This window comes from Bombyx mori, chromosome 12 (assembly GCF_030269925.1).
Source record: "Bombyx mori chromosome 12, ASM3026992v2".
Lineage (NCBI taxonomy): Eukaryota > Metazoa > Arthropoda > Insecta > Lepidoptera > Bombycidae > Bombyx > Bombyx mori.
In genome coordinates this window covers 7,093,310-7,118,335 of record NC_085118.1, presented here as the reverse complement: position 1 = coordinate 7,118,335, position 25,026 = coordinate 7,093,310, and the positions used below count along the sequence as shown (strand labels likewise).

The window sequence follows — 25,026 nt, the reverse complement described above, 5'->3', positions numbered from 1 at the left end:
AACTTTTACTTTTAACTTCTACGTTTAAACGCGTGATGCATGCGTCACTTGTTTCAAACATAACACGGCTCCAATTTTTCCCGCCAAATGTTTCTTTTTATATTTTCAAGTTCTATGCAAGTTAAAGTAGTATGTAAACATATCAAAAATGTTTATGTATTTCAAAGCCACATTTTTCCAGTTAATGAGTTTTGCAACTTGCTCAAGTACTTAGTTGGATTGTTTAAACATCATCGTTACAGTAGAACTACGGTTGTTAGCAGCATAACATTGCCAATGCTTATGAATGACTTAGATAAACTGTTTTATAGTTAATCTAGCGATGGATATGGAGACAATAGAACAAAATTGAACAAAATAGTACGATGCAATGTGTTCTTTATTTTATGGAAAGCAATTAATTTTGCAGTCGGTATTTTTCTTACTTTGTGAATGAATCAAAAACAAAAAAATATTTCTACTACCGCCGCCAGCTAAAACACGTCGTAATAACGCACTACTATTAAAAACAGTATATACTATTTTCCAAATTCTCCCGTTGTTGTATTATGAAAAACGGAATTAATTTCAACGAAATCAGATATTATTAAAAAAAGTTTACAATGAAGTTTATGTCGTTGTCAGTTTAAGTTATTCTTTAACTCTTGATACGAACGCTTGTCACGAGAATCATGAAAGTTCTTAAATAAGTCTTTATAGTCGCGATGATTGCACTTTTTATATGCTCCATTGCATAAAAAACATTGTATATATGCAAAAGCCCATTCATTTCACGAAGAAATGTAATAAGTATAATATTTACGAAAAATAAATTAAATTGCTGTACCAGTTTATGATTAAACTATAAGACAAACAATGTAGCTTCGTGATATTTTAAATGTGCTCATTCTGAGGCATCTCCAAACATAAAAATAAAACATATTATAATTTAGACATGACATTTTTTATTCAATCTGAAATCTTATCGCTTCGTGTATTGTTTTGACAATGATTTCTTGATTGAATAACAATTCAGCATTCTCTTTCTATACTACATACATTGTTGATGTTGAAGTTTTGGTTTGAATACTAATCTGTACATTTCGGCAACTGCAGATGTACATAAAAATGCTTTTTTTTATATTGTTAGGGTTTCAGGTTACATTAATCACTAGTTACAATATAATCACAGGCTTAATATACAAATATTTAATACAACTACAAGTTTAAATTTAATGTTAGTATCACTTTGTATGAGAAACTAGCCGACATTAACTCATAATTAATTAAACATCAAAGTTCAATAGCTTTAGATTTTTTTCATTCCAGTGACATTACATGATATGGAATTTGATACAATTTTAACAATCTTTCTCCAATGTCGGAAATAAATGATAAAACTTGCTGTTCTTTTACAAATATTTATGTACTGAAACAATAGGGATGTTCTCTGTTTATGGCGTATCCTGTGCGAGACAGCAAATATCATAAAACACAAATGTTCTGATAAAAGAAATGAGACCTTTTTTAAATAAAAACATTATTTTGGATACCCTACATTTTTTGGTGAAAATATTTAAAAAAAGCTTTAACATCCCTATTCATTGACTGGGCATATAAGTATTTACAATTACATGTTCATTTATAACACGCGTATGAAACAACGTACTAGTTGAATACTAATATACAGCTGACATGAGAGCTTATAGAAATTATAATCTATACATACTTAATATTATAAATGTTAAAGTAGTCACGCAAAAGTGACTGAACGGATTTGGATGGCATTTTGCATAAAAACGTTTTATAACCTGGATAAAGGATACCTTTTATTCGTGGTAATAGCGACAAACGACAACACTGCGTTTATCTGCTTTAAATGATAAATATTACAGTATTTTCGCTCTTTTGTGATTTTACAGTTCCCGGCACGTAACTTGGCAAGGGTCGTTAGATGAGCACAAGTCGTTTTTAAAGTATCTTTAATTGTCAAGCGGGACGCGGGGAATGACGTAGCACCGTTCCGAGTGGACGTAGCACCGCGCGATTGGTCCGTTAGTCGACCCCTGCCTCCCGCACCGCATCGTTCTGTTCGCTCCCGATTGCACTTGCGTGTACTAAAGTTGTACCCTTTGTTTATGTTGAGTTTGTGTTACGAGTTGTTATTGTGTGGGAAGGTAAAAAAAATTAGGCTGACTACATCCAAAGTGATCATATAGTCGATTCAGTCACTGAATGTTTTATTATTTACGCCAGTGACGACAGCGACTCTTCCAGCGACGAGAGTTTTGTCAAGGATGAAGAGCTAACTCCTTCCACCAGATCAGATCAGATCAGGTGCTACCATAAATTTAATGGAAGGGGTAGCACTATTAGGAAATGATAGTGACGACGGCAAAATAATGTTTAATATTAAGTATATTTTTTAAGTAAACTTCTTAACTATTAATCGTATTTTATTTATAACACCTAATAAACTTCACGAATTCCTCTCTTTTTCTTAACTTTCTTCTAAACAGATATGATTAAAAAGAAATTATGGCAATAACCGTAGAATAATGCGGGCAATAAAAGTGTCATTTTTTTGTTGCATCAAGTGCACTATGCACGACCTTACCTCCACTACGTCAAAACCTTGCCAACTTACGTGCCGGCGAGTATACGTATCAACAAATCTACAAATCGACTTTTTCAATGGAACCGAAAGCGACGCAAGAAACTCTTTGTCCCGAGAAAATGCAAACTGTTTAATTCTTGATTCAGAATTACATTTTTATTGCAGGGGACCGTCTTGCACTTAATAATAATACTAATTGCAAGGCTCATTAGTTTCCCCAAAATGTCTAAGGTCAAATAATTAAAATTTGCTACTTAGAACAAAGTGACCAATATTATTTTTCCGAGTCTTGATAAATTTTAGATATCGTTCATTCGTTATTTTGTTGATCAAAGACGATCTCTCTTCACACAAGATATTAAATTGTTACCAAATGTGAAATGGAATTTGTTTACAAAAACATTCAATTCGAAAAACAAATATTAGTATCAAAACTACTACATACCTAATATGTATTACATTTATTTGCAATATTATTAAATTAGACATCAAATTGACGAAAATCCTTAAATTACAAAATAGATCAATTCGATCTTTTTTTTAATTATAAAAATATAAATATAAAATCAAGATCCTAATGTACTTATGTGTATGTAGTGTATTAAAGCATTTTCATTTTCACCAAACAAATATTAACAGTACTTGAATTATGTAAGTTAAACACACTCTTCTCTCTACCAAAAAATTATATCATATTTTTGTGGGATTAAAATTAATTAATAGAAAATATATATAAATCAGAACTATGTTGCTGACTTTTACAAGTGATGAAATAATGTTTGCTAGTAAACAAGTTTGATGATCTTTTATTTATCAACAAAAATAGAATAACTAAAGCTTTAAAGTTAGCCTTACCAACACTGCGTACCCTGATTGACTAAATTTTTGGGCAAACTATTTAAATGACCAAGCTCAAATTCTTATTACATTTTTTAAATTACATTTCAAATTTTAAGTATACTAATGTTTACAATTGGTAGTAGCATTTTAATGACAAAAAACAATTATCAAATAAGTTAATTTTTTATTTATTCATATTTTACAGCTCAGCCTCCTGGGCATTCAACAATTTCAATAAAATAATGTTCTTCATTTAGGTGAAAATGTAAATATTTTGAGAGCAAAATGTAATATGTCCAAGTTAGGTATGAATATTAAATTTTATATTCTTACTCTAGTCATTCTATTTTCTAAATAGAAGACAAGGTACATAAAATAACAGCAAGACTTACAAAAATAGCTCACTGTGAAATCTTTAACAATCCTCTGGCATTCCTCTCTTTGGTACTCTCAATTCTTTTCAGGTTTTTTTGCCAGATGCATATTAACTGGGTATTTTAACTCAGTTCTCAACTGATCATTGTGCTCCTCCAATGAATTTCCTGCATAATGTAGTACTAATTCATTCAATGTTCTGAAATCAAATGAATACCAAATTTTAAAAACTGTTTTATTTCAAACTTACACAAAGACACTTAAGTATTCAATGTTTTAGACAGAGTGAAATTATAAAATGTAGAAGGTTACATGGATAACATGTAAAATGTGGTAATCATTGTATAGTATTATTTGCACTCTTTAGGGTTGCGGTCCTCAAAACGAAAAAAGTTAGTTCTTAGAATATTTTCAGACAGTAATTATCAATATCTTAGGTATCATCTATACTAATATATAAATCTACAGTGGTTTTTACGGATGTTCCGTTATAACTACTGAACTATGCATCCGATTGACTTGAGACTTGGTATCCATGTATAAAATACATAATTTACTTAATGGATAGGCTAATATTTATGAGTGTTGGACTCCCTACACCTGTTTTGGGGATGTTAATGATGAGAATCTTTGTGGGGGGAGAAATAATAATGTTAATTTTAAATGCCCAGCATAGTGGACGGGTACAACTAGTCCACTAATATTCCTAGGACAACAGTGAAAGTATCACACAAAAAAAATTACTTACTCGTAGATATTGTATGGTTCAGCAAAACCATATCCACATTCAGTCTTATTTATAATGCAATGATAGACCATGTTATTACAGACAATAGAGAGAGCTAACTGTCCTGTAGAATTTGGTCTTATCAGGAATGTGCCCTGTGGTTTTCCGGCAAGCAGTTTTTCAGCTGTCTCCCGGGTGCAATTAACTTTCCAAGTGTCCATATCACGATGAGCATTAATTTCATCTAATTTATGAATATTGTTCTCCTCTAAAGCTTTTAAATATTCATCAGATTTCCCTCTCCCTTGCAACCACCTACAAAATTGAAAGTGTTACAAACTTACATATTTAAGTATGTACTTTATTTTTTATTCTTAAGTTACATGAGTAATACTTACATTTTGTGGCGATCCTTCAAATTGTAGAGCTTTACTACATCTGATTTTAACTTTGTTAAATCTCTTTCGACAACTAAATTGCATTCTAATGTAGTCCTCAGGATTTCACTTAGTTCAGCCTTGGCTTGTTTCAAACTTTGTAATTTTGCCATGAGCTGTCGGTTGTTTTCCAAGACTATATTTTTTTCATGAGGCTGTGCTTCTGCTTGTATTTTTTCTTGTAGTTTAATGTGGTCTTCACACATTTTTACAGCTTCTCTAAACGCTTCTAAAGCTTGTCGTTTTAAAGTAACTTCTTCCCTTAATCTTGTATATTTAGAAAATCTTATATTGTAATCCCTAGTTTTTAATATATACTTCTTATGTATCTCTTTATACCTAGTTGCTAAAGTTTCATCACTTATGTTTTCACCTCCTTCATTTTCTTGATGTCTAGACAATGGATACAAGAGTTTGATGTCTAGACTACTGTTACATGTTGCCAGGGAGTATTCACTGTAATAGCATACAAGATCAACTACTGACTTAAATTCAAAAGGTTCACGGAAGCCATATCGACCTTCATGATGGTATATTTTGATCAACTTATTTGCACCACCTTTCCTGACTGTCAATGTATATCCACTATCCTTATTAGATGCATTACGAACAAGAAAAGTTCCATCACGAGTGTCTCGAAGTTTTTCATTGGCTTCATCTCTGAAAAATGAAATCAATACTATCAACAATAGTGTATAACTTGAGAGTAAAGTGGTATAAATTATAAAATACAGATAGCCAATTACAAGATTCCTATAATATGACAATAGAAGTAATACTGTTCCTAATAAATTTTTATCTAAAAAACTTGCAGGTCATGTTGCAATATACAATTTTAAGTACCATCATCTTGATTATTTTTACAGGAAAACAGTCATGCATTTAATTTGCAGCAGTTGAACAACTGTTTTTTCAGAACAATGGGGACATTACTTTATGTCTGAAAGTGAACTGTAGCATTTAAGAAGACTTAACGTTGAATCTAATCACATTGTAAATTGTGGCTATTTATTGCAATCTATTGCATCACTCACAAAAAATTGCACAATCAATGTTTAACCAGACTAGCAAAATATAGTTATACATTGATCACCCAGATGATGCAAGTTCACCATTTGGGTTAAAATTGTTGAGTTTAACTCAATTAGGAGTGTTATGAGTACCAGAGACTGACATAAATACTTATATACATTTAAATATATGCATATATCCTGAACACCCTGACAAAGAGCAAAAAACCTATTCATCACCTGAACATTTGCCTGATATGGGAATCAAACCCACGACCCTTGATACAGCAGTCAGGAGTGCTAACTAGTGACCAATGATTCAGTCACCAACTCAGTAAATAGCCACCCACTTTAAGGACATGAGTTCTATTGTGTCCGTTTTTACAGTAAGACTACCCCACCCTTCAAACCGAACTGCTTCATGGCAGAAATAGGCAGGGTGGTGGTACTTATCAGTGCAGATTCACAAGATGTCTCACTACCAATCATTATGCAAATTATAATTTTGGGGCCTTAATTTTTATTACATCACATCATTCCTTCACTGTGGAGGTCAATCATAAACATTTCTGAAGTCTGTACTTCATTAGAAAACTTGGTATCTGTCTGCAGGACTCGAAACACAGTTTCATTGCTTGATAAAAATGCACTAAATCTCTTATCCTTTACAACTACGATGACTTCAAGTATCGAAGTAAATTTGGGACAGCAGTGTCAATTTACAGACATAGGGATCAAGGTTCTTGGCTTATAGAAACTAATTTTTATCATCAGACAACAGCATTTCTTTAGACAAGAATTCAATGCATAAGATATAAATTACAAACAGTGTTAGAAACCAATATTGGAGCTCTTAAAAAAGTTGTAGTGAATCCTAAAACAGGTTTATTGTTAAATTGTCAAGTTATGTTAGTGGTGAATATTGTTAAATGATGAAAAAGGAAGGAGATATTAGTTGATGACCTCGCCACCATTGTGGTAGTTGCAAGCAAAAAAGAGAAATGGGGGATAATCTCATGACCCAATTAGAGGCATAAAAAGATACCACATATTTTATACGTGCGTACTGAATTCCCTTAGCGTGCTCTATTTTTAATGTTACAGTTAGAAATACTATTTCATACAGTACATTGTTATATTTCTGGGGCAACACAAAAAATAGGCCATAAGAGTATAATAGATAATATTTGTCTACCAATTACAGTACACAACTTATTTATATTAATTTATTATGGGACAACTTTTATAATGATTACTTATTGGTTGTTGTTGTCAGTTTTACTTTATAATTGAATGTAAAAATTAGTCAAGTACCTACCTTGTTATATCGCCCCAGTACCACTCCGCAGCTTCTAGGCTATGTTCTGGTGACTGCTGTGGAACTCCTATTTCGACCATTATTTCATCATCAGGAGATGAAGGAGCGGTATAATTATCCAATTTTCTAAAACAATTTGTTATCGTTTTACTATTTGAGACCACTTGACGACAAGACGCACGAAACCAGAGCGGCTCTTAAACAACTTCCGCATTCGAGGTTAAATGAAAATTTATAAAGAACTATTTCACTATATTATTGATTACGTTACCTCTGCTTTACAACACGTAATTGTATTTATCTTAACCAGTCAAAAGTAAAAACTTCACAAGCACTATGAGTAAAGGGTATCTTGATCACAAAGGAAATATGTGAGTGCGTGATGGAAGTTCTTATGGCACAAATTCTTCATTTTTGCAGTTCGAGTGGTAGCCCTACAAACAATATTTCATGGCCTTATAAAATAAAGTTATTCACATAGCTAGGCAGTTGAATAATTATCAATATTCATTTTGCGGTACCTAACTTCTCAATTCCACCATTATACTGCATAGACAATAGACATACTATTCTCAAATATATGTGTATAATCTATGCATACTATATTGCATAGATAATACCCTCATAGATATTACACAAATTATTTATGATCGACCATTACACACAGCACAGATTAATTAACTCTTCTTCTTCTTATCTTCTTATCAGCCCATGGACGTCCACTGCTGGACATAGGCCTCCCCCAAGCCTCGCCACAAAGATCGGTCCGGTGCTGCCTGCATCCAGCGGATCCCCGCGAACCTCAATAGATCGTCGGCCCATCTTGTGGGAGGCCTACCCACGCTACGTCTTCCAGTCGCGGTCGCCACTCAAGAACTTTCTGGCCCCAACGGCCATCCGTTCTGCGAGCAATGTGTCCTGTCCACTGCCACTTCAATGTCACAATTCTTTGGGCTATGTCGGTTACCATAGTTTTCCTGCGAATCTCCTCATTTCTGATTTGATCTCCCAGAGAAACTCCGAGCATAGCCCTCTCCATTGCTCTTTGGGTGACCTTAAGCTTTCTCATAAGGCCCATTGTGAGCAACCACGTCTCAGTGCCATATGTCATCACTGGCAACACACACTGGTCAAACACGTTCGTTTTGAGACACTGTGGTATTTGTGATGAGAAGATTTTACGTAGCTTTCCGAACGCTGCCCATCCGAGCTGGATTCAACGGTTGACCTCTATTTCGAAATTGGACTTACCTAGCTGGACAGTGTGTCCCAGGCCCCAGATAAATATACTCATCAACAACTTCGAGCGTAGAGCTTCCGATCTTTACTGGAGTGGGCGCTACATGAGCATTCAACATAATTTTTGTTTTTTCCATATTTAGACCCACTCGGATCTGAGGTTCTACTGAGGTCTTTGAGCATTGTACTGAGGTCCTCCATGGTCTCGGCCATAATTACAATATCATCGGCGAACCGAAGGTGAGTTATGTAGTCGCCATTGATGTTGATGAGGGCCCGAAGGACTGGTTTTCCACCCGCCTTCAGAAGTTCGACAGTAATTCCATCCTCACCCGGTGTCTTGTTGTCCTTAAGTTGTTTGAGAGCCATTCTAATCTCGCACAGGCTGACGTTGGGGATATCTTCGCTATATTGTCGGACTAATCTAGCTCTTGGATCTTTTCCTAGAGTTTTCACGGGTTGTCGAGTAGATGTGTATAGCTGTCCATAGAACTTATCGACCTCTCTCAAAAGCTCAGGCTACTGCCATCATCGGTCTTCAGTCTTGTCAACTGGCTTTTCCCAAGAGACAAATCTCTCGCGAACACTTTGGAGCCTTTGTTTCGTTCTATAGCCTCTTTAATACGCTCAATATTAAAACGGCGTAGATCAAATAGATTGATATATATTACAAGGCTTCGTTTTTTTTAATTTATTTGTTTTTTATGATCGAACAATCACCAATAGTTGTCGAACAAACGATAATTGATCAAAATTAATTAATATGAGCGTTAAAAATGAAGATATCTAGTAAAGAGGGGCAAACTAAGGGTGATCATTTGTTTAATTAATTATAAATAAATAAAAGACGAATAAACAATTTTTACATTCGAATCTTAACGAACAAATAACGAACAAATAATTAAAAATAAAAAAAATCCGAAAATAAAAAAAGAGGGGAGGCCAAATTCAGTAAGCCTAGAAAAACGTACTTGAAGTTTTACTTATTAACTCCATATACGTAGCACTTGAACTGACTTGAACTCTGGGAAAAGTAAATAAGCATTCACGAAAGCGTTGGCGTATAGTATTATTTATAAAGAAAAACTTAATATAACATGTAAAGACTTTTATTTTAAAACAGATGAACAACTTACTTATGTGTTAATACGTTATATATTTCTAGATATATTAAGATAGATATCTAGTAGCATATATACTATTTTAGACGCAAAGCATGATTAAAAGATCACCTAAATACTAACTCATAACTAACTTTTATATGACTGCTCGTGAACTGTGAAGTGATCAAAGTGATTAGATCATTAAAATGATATTGGTTATAGCCTAAGTTACACTGATTTATAGTGAATAAATTGTAATTTGACAAATAGATTACCACTTTATTTAAATAGGTAACAGTGGTATCTATACCCAGTGTACAACTCTACTCTACTCTAGTTGAAGGCATAGATTATACAATGCACTAAAACTGTCTTCGAATTGGGAGAATATTTTTTATTGCAAATGTTAATTTTTAAAACAGAAATGTAAAACACAAAATCTAATCGTGTGCCAACTTCAAAATGTGTATTCAAGATCTCTTGATATTTTGTTGTCTTTTCGTTGTTGGATCATCGACGCACATAACAGGAGAGTTTTCTACTGCAGAATTCTTCAAGTTTTTAGTAAAATTTGGTTTCCAAAAGACCGACATACATTTTCAGAAAGAAACATATGGTTATATTTTTGGAAACATTACAGCAAACGATCACTTTAAACATCCCATAACATTTGCAGTTCTTGATAGAAGACATTTTTTACATTATTATAAGAATAGAGATATTATTGATAAAGAAATGGCATGTCAATCAATGTTCCAAAACTTAAATGGAACTGCCTACCATCCAAAATGTAATGCTTACGGTCAAGACCTATTTCGACGTGTACCTTGTATAAAGTCTGAACTATGTATTGACGAGGACACTCCATGGAATGTAATTAAGAAAAATCAATTTACCTACGTGATACAGAACACAGGGCAACCACGGTATGTATTTGAAGATAATATAGGTACATACTTTTTATTAATTTGGTAGGACAAGATTTAATTTGAAATAGATTCAAAATAATCTTTCGAAAAAATTGATTGACTGACCAAATGACGAAAAATTAATTATTAAGTTGTATTAAGATTTATAACTCACACATCATAGTGATTATTAATACAAAAATATCCATAAATAAAAATACATCAATACAAACAATTTATATAAGTCTACCCTGAGGGGGTGACCTTAACCTGCATCGCAAAGCACTTTCCCCACAGATTTGACAGGTATGATAGCCAATATTGAAAAAACTTTTACACTTTGTGAAGTGAACTCTATTGATTTTTTAATTGCTTAAAGTGGTTATTAAAGCTTATGGGCATAAACAATGTAAATGTCACTGACCACCTTGAGACATGAGTTGTGAGTTTTAGCTTTATAGTCCTATGATTGTTCTATCCTTCAAATGTATTTCCACTTTACAGCAGAAATAGGCATAGTGGTGGTACCTGCTTATACAGATTCACAAGATAGTATTCCACAAGTAATTATGCAAATTATACCTTTTGCATGTTTGATTTTTATTACACAATGTTATTATTTTACCACAGAAGTAATTCGTGAACATAATTATAAGTACCTACATATTTTGTTGGAAAAATCCCTGCCTGCGAGATTTGAACACCAGCACAGATGCATCGCTCGGTATAATCCACTAAAGTTCTTATACTTTAGCCCACAATGACTTCAAACATATTGTAAACTGATATAAACTATAAATGAATTTGTATATTTGTATGAATTAAAATTATAATTTTTTTTTCATTTTCTTTTGTATTCTTTATTAGGGCCATACACCTATTAGGTTAAGTCGGCTAAAAATAAAAAAAAATATCTACAAAAGATACAAATTAATAATAAAGAGATATTGATAACATTTAGATGTTTAGGCATCTTGTGAATCATCTGAATTTGCATTATAAATAATAAAATTTTAATGTTACATTACAGATTTTGGTATGTTTCTATGGTTGCCTGCTACTTAAATGAAGAAACTTGTTCATGGCATCACTATCCAGGAGCACCAAAAGACAACAAAACATTAAAAGCTATGCCACAAGCATTACAGTATGACTTCTGGTTAGTGAATGGAAGTCCAAACCTCTCATTCTACAATACATTGTTGTATCAATTTTCATTCGATCGACAAAATACATTGGAATTATATCTTATGTTTTGGCTATGTTATATTATATTGCTGCCCGTCCAGTTGTATGCAGTTAGGTGAGTAAATTATAAGCTATTAATTTTTTATGAAAATTATGACAGTTTAAATTGATAAGTAAGTTTTTAATTTTATTTGAGAACCATAAATATAAAGTATAATTGGCTTTGTGTCTCGAATGTAATTAAGAAGTAGTAAACAAATGATAACAACATGACATAGAGATAGGGAAAAATGCAGGATACATGCTCTTGAAATGTGGTGCTGGAGAAAATTGTGGACTGAATTTTGCACTAATAAGTCTATTCTTCAAGACCCGAAAATAATTAAGTGCCTCTTCTGCACAGTGTAGTTTTGTCTCCTGACATTTTTTGGACATGTCATATGGTGGGTATCTTTTGATCGAGTGCCTGATGCCAAAGAACAGTATAGTGGGTGTCAAGCTGTACAGCAGATCACCTATATGGTAGATTAACCAGTTTACGCCTGCAACATTTTCCCTTTGCACATAGACACGCTGCTGAAATGGGGGAGTGGCATCAGGTTGTAAAACTCATTACTAAAAACATCACATCCACAAACACTGCAAAGAGTATAGCAAAAAGAATCAAATATGTTTTTTCTATCAATTGTGATGTTAATTCTATTCGGAATTGGAATAGGAGGAATTATTGAGACCAGTAAATCTGTTATTTATTATAAGAGGATGGTTTAATATCCAAGGAATTTAATAGAATCATGGCCTTCCATATAAACCTTTTCAGATCAGACCCTCAGCTGCATTACCTGTAGGATTTGCCTCAAGAACAGGCTTGTCATGAAGCATTTGTGCCTCATCTCACTATCACATTGTCATTTTAGTGCTTTTTTATTTACTTTTTTTGTATAAATATGGGTGAATGAGCTCACAGCCGCCCTGGTGATAAGTAGTTATTGAAACCAATAGTTGTGACATTGTGACCTTACATACTACCAGAAGACGCCGATTGGTGCTTGCAACAATGGTTATAATACTAGGAGAATGTTGCTGCCAATTTGATAATCATTCCTGATATTAATAATAGATTTTTAAAAAAAATTAAGAGATATATTGCTTTACAAGACAGTTTATATATTTCTTGAAAAGGTAAACCATATAAAAATTAACACTGCATTTAGTACACAAATCATTATTTTTGTTTACTTATATCACATACCTTTTAAAAATGTAATAACTAAATTAATTTAGGGGATGTGTTCAGGTGTAAATAAATGTATGTGACTTTATCATATTGATAGCATTCAATTACAGGTTAGGGATAGGATTTTGTTTACTTTTGATCCAAAGTATCTTTGTAAATTCCTTTATAAAGTGAAATGTGCTGAAATTTGAGATCTGAGAGCGCATAGTGTATTCTGAGATTCTACACTGAGAAGATCCAGCGAGAAACTCAGTGGGCTGTGTCTGTTGCTTAATTTACTCGTCGAGCCCTTCGTCGCAAGCGACGGGTTCGACGAGGACGGTGACTGGTGCTTGTGGTACCTAAAAGCACCGCTAATGGATCGGGCGAATCCGTAATGAACTTGTTTAGGGCGACGTCGACTGTTTTCCATTCAGTCCACAGGACCGGGTATTTAATTACTGGCAGCCACGACAAGAGGGTTTTCATGTCGTGCCGCTTTCTCGAAGTGGCGCAATGATGCCTACTGTAGATACTTACTGACTGAATCAAGCTCCAGGACATGGACGTTCCTTAGGAATCATGCAAAAACGGGATTGAATGACTTGAAGGGGTTTCAAGTTGGTGCGGGCCGTGTGAGCGAACATTACGCTTGCATAGGTAATGGTTTACGTGGCATATGCAAGTTTTGTAGTGTCACCTTATTACGAAGGGACAATTTACTTCGCTTGCAAATCATGGGATAGAGGCGTCCTACCTAATACGAATGCGGCACGGTCGCGTACCGTTTTAATGTAAGTACGGAATGTCATCGCTCGGTCGAGGGTGACGCCTAGATATTTGACCTTTGAGGCCCACGGTATGAGCTGACCATGAGCACGAGTCTGTCTGTAACTCCCATGTTTGTAAATCAAACCGTTATGCCAGACTTTGTCGAACGCCTTTGCGATATCGAAGAAAAGGGCTCCGGTCGGAATTGGTTTCCGCCTATTTAGCCTTTATTTAGTTTTAGCCAACATTGCTATCAGTTGGACTGGTAAAATTTTTAAGGCGCGATTGCGGATGCCCTCTTATTGGGGGCCTTCCTAGGTTGTAGGTTGTGGATCGCTTCCTCAATTTCGATTGTGGTAATGGGGGGTAACGCGTCCGAGGGCGGCAGAGAAGCTCTACGCTCAACCTCCCTGTCGACTAACTCGGTGTGTTCGGGCTCCGCGGTGTGAGTACTGGTGGTGCACTGCTCTTGCGGTGCGTCGGCCAGTAACTCTGCCTTATCATCGTCATCGTGAGCCGGTGGTTGGCCTGAAGGGCATACGATGGGAGGCATAGTAACGATAGTTTCGGACTTGAGGGTCCTAGCTAGTCGCTAGTATGCTTGGTGAGAGGGCGCGAGTTTTTCTAAATAACTATCCCATTTCTCATTTCGGGGGTGTATCGTTATGCGGAGTTAGCTGCGAACGCATCAGACTCCGCGCCCCTGAGCGGTGACCCGGTTATTACCTGCTTATTTAACCACTTCCGAAGTTGAGCGGTGATGTTAAGCAGGAGATATAGGCATGTGAGCCAGACTTCTGGCTAACGCTACTACTCTTCAATCATCGAAGTTACAAAATTGCATAACTTAATACCGCCCTTCGATGTAAAATGGACTATTACTTAGTCGCAGAAAAGGGCAGGGGTGGTAGTGGTGGTTTTTCAACTACCGTTGTGGGCTCACAATAAATCAATAAAAAATGTTGTTTGATTTCAGAACACAAAAGCACCCGGTAACAAAACTGTTCACATTTAGTTTGGTCTTAGAGTTCATAGCTCTTTGTTTCAATGTTTTGCATACTGTCAAATTCGCTGTTGATGGAGTAGGATTTGCTGGTCTGTCAGTTGCAGGAGATATTCTTGATATTTTGAGTAGAGTAAGTAGAACACCTTTAAGCATAATAGCGTAATAATAGCATAATAATAAACAATTCAAAGTATTTCAAAGTGGTGTTATATATGTTACCTACTACAAAGAATTTGTGCTAAAATTCTGGTTTGAATAACTATAGTGCTACTAAAAGCCACCTTTAAAAACTATTTCAAGCATAAAACAGATTCAAAGCATATTTGAGGTTAGTCAGAGCACATAGACAGCATATGGTGAATGGTGCCTCCCAGCTGATGACCTAAAATGGAAAGTAAACAGACCGGAAAATAAATTTTTTTCTCGACAGTAATCGGTAGGATTTGTATGGTTGTTTCAACATCACATAGCTGATCAGATTGTAGAATCGAGTCAGACCTTAAATATCATCATTGCCTTTCTGTGTGAAGCAGTAAGTGGCTGGAATCTTGGCATTGCTGAAATAAAGCCGACTAAGTAATTTGTCATTTATTGAGCTGCTTCCAATATTATTAGTTTTTTTTTTTTTTAACAATATAACAGTTGATTTATAACAGTCTTGAGCTTGCAATGTTATACAGCAATTATGCCTGGAATAACTAAAATAAACATTATCCTACTTTAAAAAACCTTTCTAGCTGTGGAAATGTGCAAAACTCTCGATTCTATTTCTGATAGGAAAAAAAAATATATGGGCACGTTTCGGTTATGATTGACCTGATGTTGAACATTTCTTAGATAATTTTTTTTTTTAAATCTGCCTTCAGACTACGCTATACTATAGTGCCATATAGTATAGCGGCCTATACTTAGCCAATAGTATTGTACACATTCTGAACGTGTTCATAACAATGTATTGTGTGCGATATTGTTGTGCTATGAGCTCGTAGCATATGCTCATATTTATATTAAAGCGTAGTCTGAAAGCGACTTAACTCTGAGGATTCTTTCAGACTTTGTTTATGTTACTACTCCTACTGTTGGCGAAAGGTTGGGCAGTGACGCGGTTGGAACTTACATACAAGCCCCTTGTTTTTGGAGTATGGATTATATATGGTGTGGTCCATATTTTATTGTACGTATGGAATACTGTAAGTATGTAATTTTTTATATATTATTATTTATTAGTATTTTATATAATAATATAAATTATATTATGTAATATATATAATAATATAAAATGCTAATTGTAGGTTCCAAATGCACAAGGGTTTCAAGAGCCTAATGTTACCATTTCGTTCACAGCCCAATTAATGAATGCGGTCACTACGTTTACGTAAACAGTTGCTCCTAGTTAAGTTAATTAAAAAAATGGAGTTTTGATTTGATTTGTCTGCGCCTGGCATTGCTGAAGTCCATGAGCGACGGTAACCACTCATCATCAGGTGGGCCGCCGTATGCTCGTCTGACTACCAGGGCAAAAAAAAAAACACAAAAATGTTAACGATTTAAGAGTGAACCGTAACTAAAAGTAGCGGGTAAAGTAAAAAAGAGGAACATATTTTTTTTGTACTATAATTTAGTAGCCCATAGCCTAATTGATTGTTATGGTTGCTCATGGACATCATCCACGCCAGAAGTAGTAACCACTGCCAAAAGCTGTCTTGCTTTTGTATCATGCAAATATTCCTCATTGTGATCAAATTTAGTCTAATAAATTTAGTCTGGTGCAGTGGTAAGTGACATGGTCACTACACAAGGGGGTCGCGGGTTCGAATCCCGCCAAGGGAAGATATTTGTATGAAAAATATAAAATGTCTTTTCCAGGGTAATGGATGTATATTAAATATATGTATCTGTATAATAAAATCTTACATTTATTTCCGTTATCTGGTGTACCTGTAACACAAGTTCTTTACGAACTTACCACGGGACCAGTCAACGTCGCGTGATTGTAAATATTTAATATTTACATTTATTAATATTTATTTTAATATCTTTACAAGATTGAGGTCGACATAATTGAAGACATCGATGAATACCAAACATGGCCGGGATGGTTGATTTTGGCTCTAAGGGTAGCCATCATGATATGGTTCGTCCTGGAATTACGTAACACGATGATGTACGAACATAATATGCCGAAATTGAACTTCTTTTTGCACTTTGGAGCTTCGAGCCTCGTATGGTTCGTGTATTTACCAATAATAGCATTAATTGCTCTGCAAGTCAACCCGTTGTGGAGATTTAAATTTATTTTGGGTATGTTGTTTTAAATATGTTATTTTTTTTTTTTTTTTTTTGTTGCTTAGTTGGGTGGACGAGCTCACAGCCCACCTGGTGTAAGTGGTTACTGGAGCTCATAGACATCCACAACGTAAATGCGCCACCCACCTTGAGATATAAGTTCTAAGGTCTCAAGTATAGTTACAGCCTCTGCCCCACCCTTCAAACCGAAACGCATTACTGCTTCACGGCAGAAATAGTCGAGGTGGTGGTACCAACCCGCGCGGACTCACCAGAGGTCCTACCACCAATATACTGGATACTGGATATATATACAAATTTATAATGGAAATAAAACTCAATTTAATTAATGTTTTTTGTTTATCATTTTCAGGTATTACTTATTCGGCGGACTGTTTAGCTTTTTGTGTGATGGCGCATTTGTTATGGCCAACACGCTCAGAACAATACTTACTTCTTGCGCCTCCTAACTATACTGGTGAGTTTATTTATATCGTACGATGTGGCTGTGATACGATTTTATGTTAATATGTCTACATTATGAATTTCAGCTAATGTAATATATCATTTCGACCTGGTCGTAGATTCTGCGAAACACCGCTCTTGCTAGGGCTAGTGTGAGCAAATTCTCTCAGGTGAGCTCACCTACCCGTCTGGGCGTAACTGGAATAGCCCTTTGGACTACCAGCGTATAGGTAGGGAAAAAATTGAGACTTAGATCTCGTGTCTCAAGGTTGTGATCTCTATGGGATCCGAAGAAAATTTCACAATAAGTGGTTGTGGGCTTGTTACAAAAAAAATATCTCATAGTCTTTTATTGTTTTTTTTTAAATCATATATACTCTGTATTCTTTGCTGTCGTGTGAGACAATAATTATTGTATTTACGTATCTTTTCAGCTGGTATAGAAGAACTGGACGAATTTAACGAATCCCCACACGTGGTTCACAGCGACACTGTCGCACTCACAACCGCCGAGAGTATAAACGCTGACGATGAAGAGGTCATATTCTCAAGGACGACACATAAAAATGGGAATGCGTTCTCATAGCAACCGGAGCACGCCCACGGGAATCCTAACGGAGAAGCCCCGTTGGTATCGCCACGAGTCAATACACGCGGTTAGAGCAAAAGCCCAATCTCTTATGATGAAACAAAAAGACGAGGATGTCACTTGTGGTCCGTTGTCGAAGTAAAAATGAATAGTACATTTTTGATAATCGTTTTACATAAAAACCATTGGGATACACATGTTTTTGAGTAAGTGTATTTTCATCCAGCTTAACCGTTGGTACTATTGATCAAATATCAATTATAATATTTAGAAGCTTTATACGTTGAATTTTTATTTTTAATATTTGAAACTGCAAATATCTAAGTTTGTAATTTTCTATAGAAAAATAAAGTGTCATGAAAAAAATGTCAATTGAAAACCGAGCTAAATAAATGATAACTGTAAGGAACCGATATAACATTTAGACGAAGTACAAAAAATGGGTGATAAAGTGTTCGTCGCTTTTACATTTTGGCATTATAAATATTTGTAACCCAAGGAATATTGTATTTATTGTGAAGAGTTTATTTGTGAATGTACTGATTTTAAACACAAGTGGTAACAAAGGGTCTTAAAGTTTACGTATAATACATTATACAATTTATACAATGAATTTTGTATTCTAGAAAAGCAATTACATTACATAATGTATCTTAACAGTTCCTAGTCTTGCCATTATTGAAATACATATAAGAATAAGTGAGTGTGAATTTTACATTCCATTGTCTCCACTATCAAACAATGCTTATAAAAACCTTATGTCTAATGATTTCAAATGGTAATTGAAAAATTCGAGTATTTTTTTATTTTCATTCTAAGGTTAATTTATGTACACGTTTTCTTTACCGTTGTCTCATAAGCCTTAGAGCTTTAATAATGTATGGGATTAAAAGACCAATAGAGAATTAAAATTTTGGTGTGGTTCATGAATTACTTTAATCATTTGGAAATGAACAACATGACTTAGTCTCTTGCGGCATAATTTGTGATATTAAAAATGAAATATTTGTTTTCTTTAAATATCGATTAATAATCTGTGCCAAGGAAACGGAAGCAAATAGCCATTCTAATGGGAAAAAAAATGAGAATTTATGTAATAAAATTTTTCTATCCCTGTGCATATTCCATTGAAAATACTATTTTTTTGTCAAAATTTAATGTAAAAGTACAATTAGATCTCAACACGTAAGTAAACGATGTACCTAATAATATTCGAAAAAATGTACATGTTATGCAATTTAAATTTTAATAAATTATACAATTATGATCTTTATTAAAATATTTAAAACCGCTAGATTAGATATATTTGTTCGCTATAATTAGTTTAATTATGTATTGAAGTAATAAATTGTTGTGTATATAGTTTAATTATGTAAATACAATCTGTGTACTTTATGTAGAGTTGTACGATGTACCTAATAACTGCTCTGATGGTTCAGAAAATAATTCCATCGAAAGATCTTTTAGTATCATGTACTGATTGTAACAAAAATTCTGTCTAGGGCAAATTCAAATGTAGATGTATTATGTATGTAAATCAACCACAATATTGCTTAGTGTATAACGAGTCCTCACTATGTTTTTTAGCTTTATTAGTTTCTGATATTGCAAGCACCATCATCACTGGCAGCTTGAAGATTGCGAGTAGGACGTTAAGGGCACAGATCTATCTACCTACTTTCTACTTCGTTATTAAATCTAATACTAGATTCGACAAAAATAAACGCATTCGCCGTGTCGTACCTAAGTTTACGTATATCATTGGGACTAGTTATCGAGTTAAAGTGGTAACTACACAAAATAGACTAAGTGTGAAAAATTAGATTTTTTATTGCCCAGATATGTGGACGAGTTTACTGCCCATCTGGTGTTAAGTGGTTACTAGAGACCATAAACATTTTAAAAATTAGTTGCTCCTTTTCTCTATATTGGCCTTAACACATTCCTTTAAAAGTTGCAGTCACTTAATTATTGCATAAAATACTTTGTCCAGTCTCGGATTCGCTATTGCGACTCTTATGTAATGTTTAGAGGCACCAGTTTGGTTTTTGTTATGCTCTTAATTTTTTTTTGATACAAGTTGATTAAAATAGGGTCTAGTTTTGTGTTTATCAAGGTTATTTTGAACTCGACGTTGCTAAGAGGCTTAATCAAAATCTCAAGAATCGCTCCGATTCAACATACTTAATTATATAATATTTCATTATTATAGTTATGAACTGTAGATAGTATTTCAAGTTGTAGACTGTAGATGTTAGATTGTCTAGACTGAGAAATGTGTACTGTTGAGTATGTCCGAAACGATCGTTATAAATAAATAAATATGAAGATGTCGTCTGAGATACGACTGTCGTTGGAAAACCTCCACTTTGATCTACTGTCATATATCTTTTTTGGTATGATTGCGGTTGGACCATAATCGCCCTCGTGCAAATCCAAATATGGTACGTCGCTTAACAACACACAAGTTTTTGACTAACCATAACTGTAGGGTTGGCACAGGTGTTTAAAAACTTCGTCGCCCGGAGGGAGCCGACGCCGAAGTGCCACCACTGCAGTGGCTGCAACGAGGACACGGCGGAGCACACGCTCGCGTACTGCACCGCTTTCGCGGAGCAGCGCCGCGTCCTCGTTGCAAAAATAGGACCGGACTTGTCGCTTCCGACCGTCGTGGCTACGATGCTCGGCAGTGACGAGTCCTGGCAGGCGATGCTCGACTTCTGCGAGTCCACCATCTCGCAGAAGGAGGCGGCGGAACGGGAGAGGGAGAGCTCTTCTTCCCTCTCGGCGCCGTGCCGCCGCCGTCGAGCCGGGGGTCGGAGGAGGGCGTTTGTCCAGCTCCAGCCCCTATGAGGAGGCAGTCTCCTCCCGGTGATGGTCACGGGGCGACCTAAGGGGGTTGAGGCTGCGCCGCACGCTACCGTCACTCTAGCGCGCTGGCACCAGGAGGACGGGACGGCGCGTCGGCGGCTGCGGACTGCGATGCGGTCCGCATTTTCGTCGTCGCTGTCGTCGCCGAACATACTGTTGAAGAGCAACCCGGTCGGCGGTGTATCGCGTTCCGACCCGGCAGGCTGGTTCTGACCCAGCGGGGTATCCCGGAACACCAGCGGCACCGCCCGGGCGGCCTGGTAGGGCCGCCGTACCGCGGAGACCGACGTCGTTGGTCGTCGACTATCGCCTCGACGACCCGTCGGTCGGGCGTCCTCGGGGTGGCGCCGCGTGTCTGGTTGTAGTGTTGACCGCGGGAACCCCCCTACTCTGAACGGGTTCTGACCCCGGACGGAGATCGGACGTCGGGTGTAAGAGTGCAGGGGAGTCGTTTAGTGGGTGGGCCCTAAAATCCTTGGGCCCGCGATCTGCTCTCAACACCTGCAGATCGTTGAGTCTCACATACCCCGCGCGCCCCCTAGGCGCGGGGACCTCGTAGGAGGTTCGGCCCCCGGCCCGGAAAAAAAAAAAAAAAAAAAAAAAAAAAAGGTGTTTAAAAACTAAACAACAAATTAAAATTATCTTCTAGCAAAATATATAGAATTATATGTATATAGAATTTATTTTATAATGTTGTCGAATAACACCTTAATTTTTGGTGAACGCGAAAACTGGCAAGTAATCGAAAGTATGGAAATAATAAAGTGAAAACGATAAAAGCGAGATTAAACCCTAAAAATAGTTTTAATTCTGTCTCTGGCGACTCGCGAAGATCTTTATTAGACTTATTTTGTTGCCATCTAAATGAACTAAAATAGCATGCGCTATGTTACAGAATGTAAGACAACACAACAGACCACGGTCGGTGTTGACAAAGAGTGAATAAGTTTTTATCAAAATCCCATGTATATATAATATCTATGTATGTATGTTTAGGCGGAAAATTATTTTGAGAAAGTCTTTAGAATTATAATTAAATACATTAGTTATTTTTTCGTTTCGCTTGAATTGTAGACTAAACCTTTGTTTTCGAATATATGTAGGTAGTTTAAATTCACCTGACATTGTGTTCTGTAAAAGTGAAACGTGTTTTGTACATAGACCTATATAGTAGGGACACGACATATTGTTCTATACGTACAATTGCTTATATAAATAGCACCCATTTTGAAGGCACATACATAAACATATATCTATCTCGTTCTTACTCAGCACTTTAACTCGCAGGAAAACAATATAACAGTATTTCAGTGCGTACATAAAATGAAACATGAATATACGTAAATATCTCCGTCTCCGTCTAATGAGGCCGAAAATCCGCCATGCTTAGCGCGCCAAATGTCATTGTCACGTCAGTTCGGCCGTCTGTTTTGGGTTGTACATTATTTATTGACTTTGATATCGATTTAATATGATTAATTATATAAAATTTCATAATTTATCATGCTTAAAACATACAAAAATAATAATTAAAACGTATTTTATAGGATCTCAAGAAAGTCGATGCCCTAAAACTATTATCTATATGTATTTAAATTCATTATGGAGCCCTCATCCGAAAAATCCATTTTTCGGTCGGAATCTATTGATCATGACACTAATCATAAATACCACTTTAAAATATGTCATCAAAACATATTTAGACATTCTGTTTAGATATTTCGGGAAAAAGGCTACCGACAAAATCTCTTCGGAACTATTTAAATAAAATAGTTTTATTCCGCAGTGAGTAAAACACTATTGTAAATTTGTTAAATATTTAATAATTAAGTGATTTTAGAGCGGAAGTCACAAGGAATGACGTTTGTAATTAATGAATAAATGTTCTGTAGGTGTTTTTTTTTTCACGCGGTCTCTTGATAAGTTTAAAATTTGAATCACTCTCAAGCGAAAGTGATTCAAATGGTGCGGCGCACCTTCTTTGGGGTGCGCTGCGGTAGTATGTTACGGACTTTAGAGTCAGCAAAACAATTAAAATAGATTGTTATAGTCTAAGAAAAACACGTACTCAAAATACGATAACATTTAGCATACTAGAAATGGACTGATGGCTTTGAACTACGCCATATCTTTATGTTTTGCGACAAACGACAACTTTATAAAATCAGTGTAGCAACTTTTAAAAATCATCATATCGTTTACTTGGCAAATTCGAAGGACGAACTTGTCTTAGATTTCACCCATCTAAATCATATCATATTTGCACATAACAATATACCTACTTACTTCCCATTAAAGTATAAATTCTACAAATAAATAATACTCAACAATATTTAAAATAAAATGAGCCAAGAACGTTTATCGATAAAACCTGATAACATTGAAATCTTTTGTACAGCACTAAAGCCGCCATGTTTTGTGGCCAGATGACGTCACAGTGGCACGAAATTTTGGTTGACGTTTCATTTCCATAGGTTTCCTACTTCATTGGTTTTGTATGTTATAGGTATGGTAACTATTTAAATATATATACAGCTTAGTGTAATACACGATAATTTTAGTGATTTAATTAAGTACCTATCTACATTTTTATCCATTCTAAGAACAGCATTTGATGTATTCTTAGTTATATCGAATATAAAGCACAGTATTTTAAATTATTATTTTACAACCAGCGCTGACACGAGCTGAAATTATGTAATAATGTTGTTCCGGTAATCGATATACATGTAAAAAATAGTCGGGTTGGTTGACCCGAAATTAAATTAATTTTATGAATGAAATGAACGATGAATGGGAAAAATAGGTTTATGTATATAAAAATTCAAAATTTGAGCCCTCTAATATTATTTAAACATAAGAAAATGAACAACTACATCAATAATTGCACTTAATATCTTGATTTAAGTTTTTTATTTTGTGTGATACGTCTGGAAAAACTTGTTGTAAAAAAGTATTTACTTTGTGAAAACAAGATATCCTTTTTTATATCGTTTCAAGTCTCTCAACTTTGTAAATGAATAAAACTCTTCTTTATTGTAAATATACAAATTCATAATATTTAAATGATCGACCTTTTATTTCGAGAGTTTTTGGGATAGAAGGATTGATTCAGCTCTAATGCTACGTTCTAAGATTGACGAGTTCTTCGATGTGCACGATGACCTGTGCTTTCATATATGGATCAAAACAATGAATTAATAAGTATTATTTAATATGAGTGCACACATAACCGAACACTTAGGAAAAAGACAAGAAGGAAGTTGAGTAAAGAACGAGATAGCTACATTTTAGAATGACGGGTATCGAATGCTTTTAGGAATCTGTTTGATATCTCATAGCTGCTAGCGTTAGAACTGGTAGCGTCGAATCCAGACTGTATCGGCCCATGTCTGAAGCGTCGACGGCGCTTAGTTGTGTTGGAAGGTCGTGATGCTGTCCACGTATAATTGTCTATGATGCACTATATTTGAATTTGTAATATGTTCTTTTTACTTTTGATGTGCGGTGTCATTCTGAATTATATTTTCTCTTATACAAGTCAACACAATGTTTTCAAGTATTTAATTTACGTTTTAATTAATTGCTATAGCCGCTAGTCCACCCTATCAGTGGTAGCAGAGCGTGGTTACATAAATATCTAGTGGCAAATGGAAGAAGCATATTAAAATTTAAAATAGTAAGTAAATGAGAAAATAAAAAAAAAAATAAAATGAGCTCGAGTATCAGAAACATACAACCGCTGACAAAATCAAACTATGATACCTGGTGCTTACAAGCACAGGCGATTCTCGTAAGATACGATTTATGGGAATACGCTAGTGGTGCAAAAGCGTTAGCGGCAACTACGACTGCCGAAGAAAAGAGTGCGTTCCTAAAGGAAGACTTAAAGGCAAGGTCAGAGCTAATTTTACTTATATCTCCACCAGAACTGAAACAAGTTAAAGGGTGTAATACATCCAAGGAGGTATGGGACAAACTTAAGTCTATTCACCAAAGTTCAGGGCCGGCAAGAAAGGCTACGTTGTTAAAGCAGCTAGTATTAAAGAAAATGACTCCACAAGAAGATGTGAGAGACCAT

The 25,026-nt window shown here is 35.3% G+C and overlaps 2 protein-coding genes across 2 annotated transcripts; one reads left to right on the top strand and one right to left on the bottom strand.

Moving 5' to 3' along the window:
- Positions 1-3,886: 3,886 nt before the first annotated feature.
- On the bottom strand, positions 3,887-8,911 carry Pi3k60 (phosphatidylinositol 3-kinase 60). The gene is made up of 6 exons (NM_001127721.1): positions 8,692-8,911; positions 8,146-8,416; positions 7,304-7,429; positions 4,937-5,635; positions 4,560-4,853; positions 3,887-4,010 (listed from the first exon to the last, which is right to left on the bottom strand). The coding sequence occupies exons 1-6, from the start codon at positions 8,909-8,911 to the stop codon at positions 3,887-3,889; spliced, it is 1,734 nt and encodes a 577-aa protein (NP_001121193.1).
- A 1,064-nt stretch (positions 8,912-9,975) lies between these two features.
- LOC101742307 (integral membrane protein GPR180) lies at positions 9,976-24,011 on the top strand. The gene is made up of 8 exons (XM_004929427.5): positions 9,976-10,571; positions 11,584-11,856; positions 14,705-14,864; positions 15,787-15,924; positions 16,780-17,035; positions 17,394-17,498; positions 17,920-20,576; positions 21,555-24,011. The coding sequence occupies exons 1-7, from the start codon at positions 10,108-10,110 to the stop codon at positions 18,069-18,071; spliced, it is 1,548 nt and encodes a 515-aa protein (XP_004929484.2). The 5' UTR covers positions 9,976-10,107; the 3' UTR covers positions 18,072-20,576; positions 21,555-24,011.
- The last annotated feature ends 1,015 nt before the right edge of the window (positions 24,012-25,026 follow it).